Raw genomic sequence first — 1,783 nt, forward strand, 5'->3', positions numbered from 1 at the left:
AAAAACTGACGTTGTGAATACTTAGGAGCAGAGGTGATTCTCATTTTATTAACTTTATGAAGCTGCCTCAGAGACCAGGAGTCATCATTCTGAGGAAGTATAGAAACGTAATGTGTCACTGAATTTAGAAGTTCTAGGAAGAGTAGTTTAATATGAGGAGCTCGTGGGAATCAGCGGTTTGACCCCTGTTAGCTTTGTGTTCACTTTTGTTTGTCATCTAACCATTTTCTTCTTTCAGTTCTTGCAAGTATGTATTTAAATGTGTCAGGAGTCTTTGTGGGAAACTGAAGAGTAGTGTTATTTGTATTAATGGGTATTATGATGAAAAGACATACAGATAATCAGGGATTGTAGACAGTCGTGAGGTTTTTCACTTTTACCTGACATAGTTGTTTCCATGAATTATGTGCATGTATATACCCATTGCATATGATATCGTAGTGACTGCTAGTTTTTTTGCATCAGCTTTACTGTGTTCCTTACAGTTCGTTTTTCTTTTTCTATTGGCAGGTATTTAATTAGTCAAGGAGCACATGTAGGAGCTGTAAATAGTGAAGGAGACACTCCATTAGATATTGCTGAAGAAGAGGCAATGGAAGAGCTGCTTCAGAACGAAGTAAATAGACAAGGTAATTTTGCATATGGAGGGATAAATTTGTTTATTGGATGATAAATATATTTTTGAAAACTTATGCTAAATCAGGAATTTTCAAGTCACTCAATTTATTTTCTAAAGAGAAAATACCATGTACAGTGCTCGAGCTGTCTCCTAGGCACGTTTTCTTGTCTCAGCCTCTTGTAAAAAAAGGTCAGAAGTATTGAACCCAGGTGCTGATTGAATTCCTGAATTCACTTAACTCAATAGAATTTAGGTGGTATTCAGATACTATGGATAGTATTCAGTGCCTCTGGGATATAGACTTCTGTATCCTTTAAACTATGTTTGAAGAGTTTCCTGCCTTGTAGAGGAGAGAAATGGGCGCTTTTGGGGTGACTCAGAGGTCAGTTTTAGGACGAGGTGAATCCAGCCCTAAGGTCACTGTTTCTTTCCGTTGACTACAAGAAAGCCTAGAATAACTAAAACAAGAGTAAACAACTATACTGTATTTCATAAATCATGCTTTGTGTCTATTTCTGACCTTCTGAATGCCCTTCTGCAATGCCAGATGTCTGAAACTACTTCTTGGGATAAGGAGTCTTAGGTTGCACTTGTTTTAGACTTGAGAACATACCATGAACCTTTAAGTTCCTCCTGGTTTTGTGCGCTCTTCTGAGAGCACTATATAGGTGAGCATTCATGTAATAGTTAATGGATAGGTATCAAGTTTTGTCAGTATTGTTTAAAAATGTATACTCTAAATATATGCACCTTGCCCCTAGAAAATTGCTAGGGCACTACTGGCAGTGGTGTCTTTACAAGAGAAATTGACCTTTGAGAAAGCATATTGATGCGTTTTTTTCCCTGCTTTCTTTCCCCTCCATGTACTGCTGTTCTCTATGTTCCAATCCTCAGGTGGGTTTTCCAGTGAAAGGTTTTTGAAAGTTTCTGGTTTTCCATTCCACAGGGGGAAGAATATTCAGTTGTTATTGACTGACTGTCTTGAGTCCGATAGAAATGCAGTGCTATCACAGAACTCCCAGTACAAGAACTGGGGTGATGTGGTCTATTATATATTGAAGCAAAATTATATTCAGAGTGAAGATGGAGTCTTTGTGGGGGCTGTGCAAGGGGTCTGTGTCTACGTTACTTTTAGACTCCTGTCTGCCTCTTGAAAGGCTTCTT

General features: G+C 38.3%; 1 protein-coding gene across 1 annotated transcript in view; it reads left to right on the forward strand.

Annotated features, from left to right (window-relative positions):
- Positions 1 to 670, forward strand: part of LOC104472201 (protein phosphatase 1 regulatory subunit 12A-like) — a 19,371-nt gene extending 18,701 nt beyond the window's left edge. The window contains exon 3 of the mRNA XM_010087782.1: positions 511 to 670. Coding sequence (XP_010086084.1) covers positions 511 to 670 — 160 coding nt within the window. The remainder of the gene's footprint in view (positions 1 to 510) is intronic.
- Positions 671 to 1,783: the final 1,113 nt, after the last annotated feature.

The sequence above is a fragment of the Pterocles gutturalis genome, unplaced genomic scaffold (genome assembly GCF_000699245.1).
Source record: "Pterocles gutturalis isolate BGI_N339 unplaced genomic scaffold, ASM69924v1 scaffold14316, whole genome shotgun sequence".
NCBI classification, from domain to species: Eukaryota; Metazoa; Chordata; class Aves; order Pterocliformes; family Pteroclidae; genus Pterocles; species Pterocles gutturalis.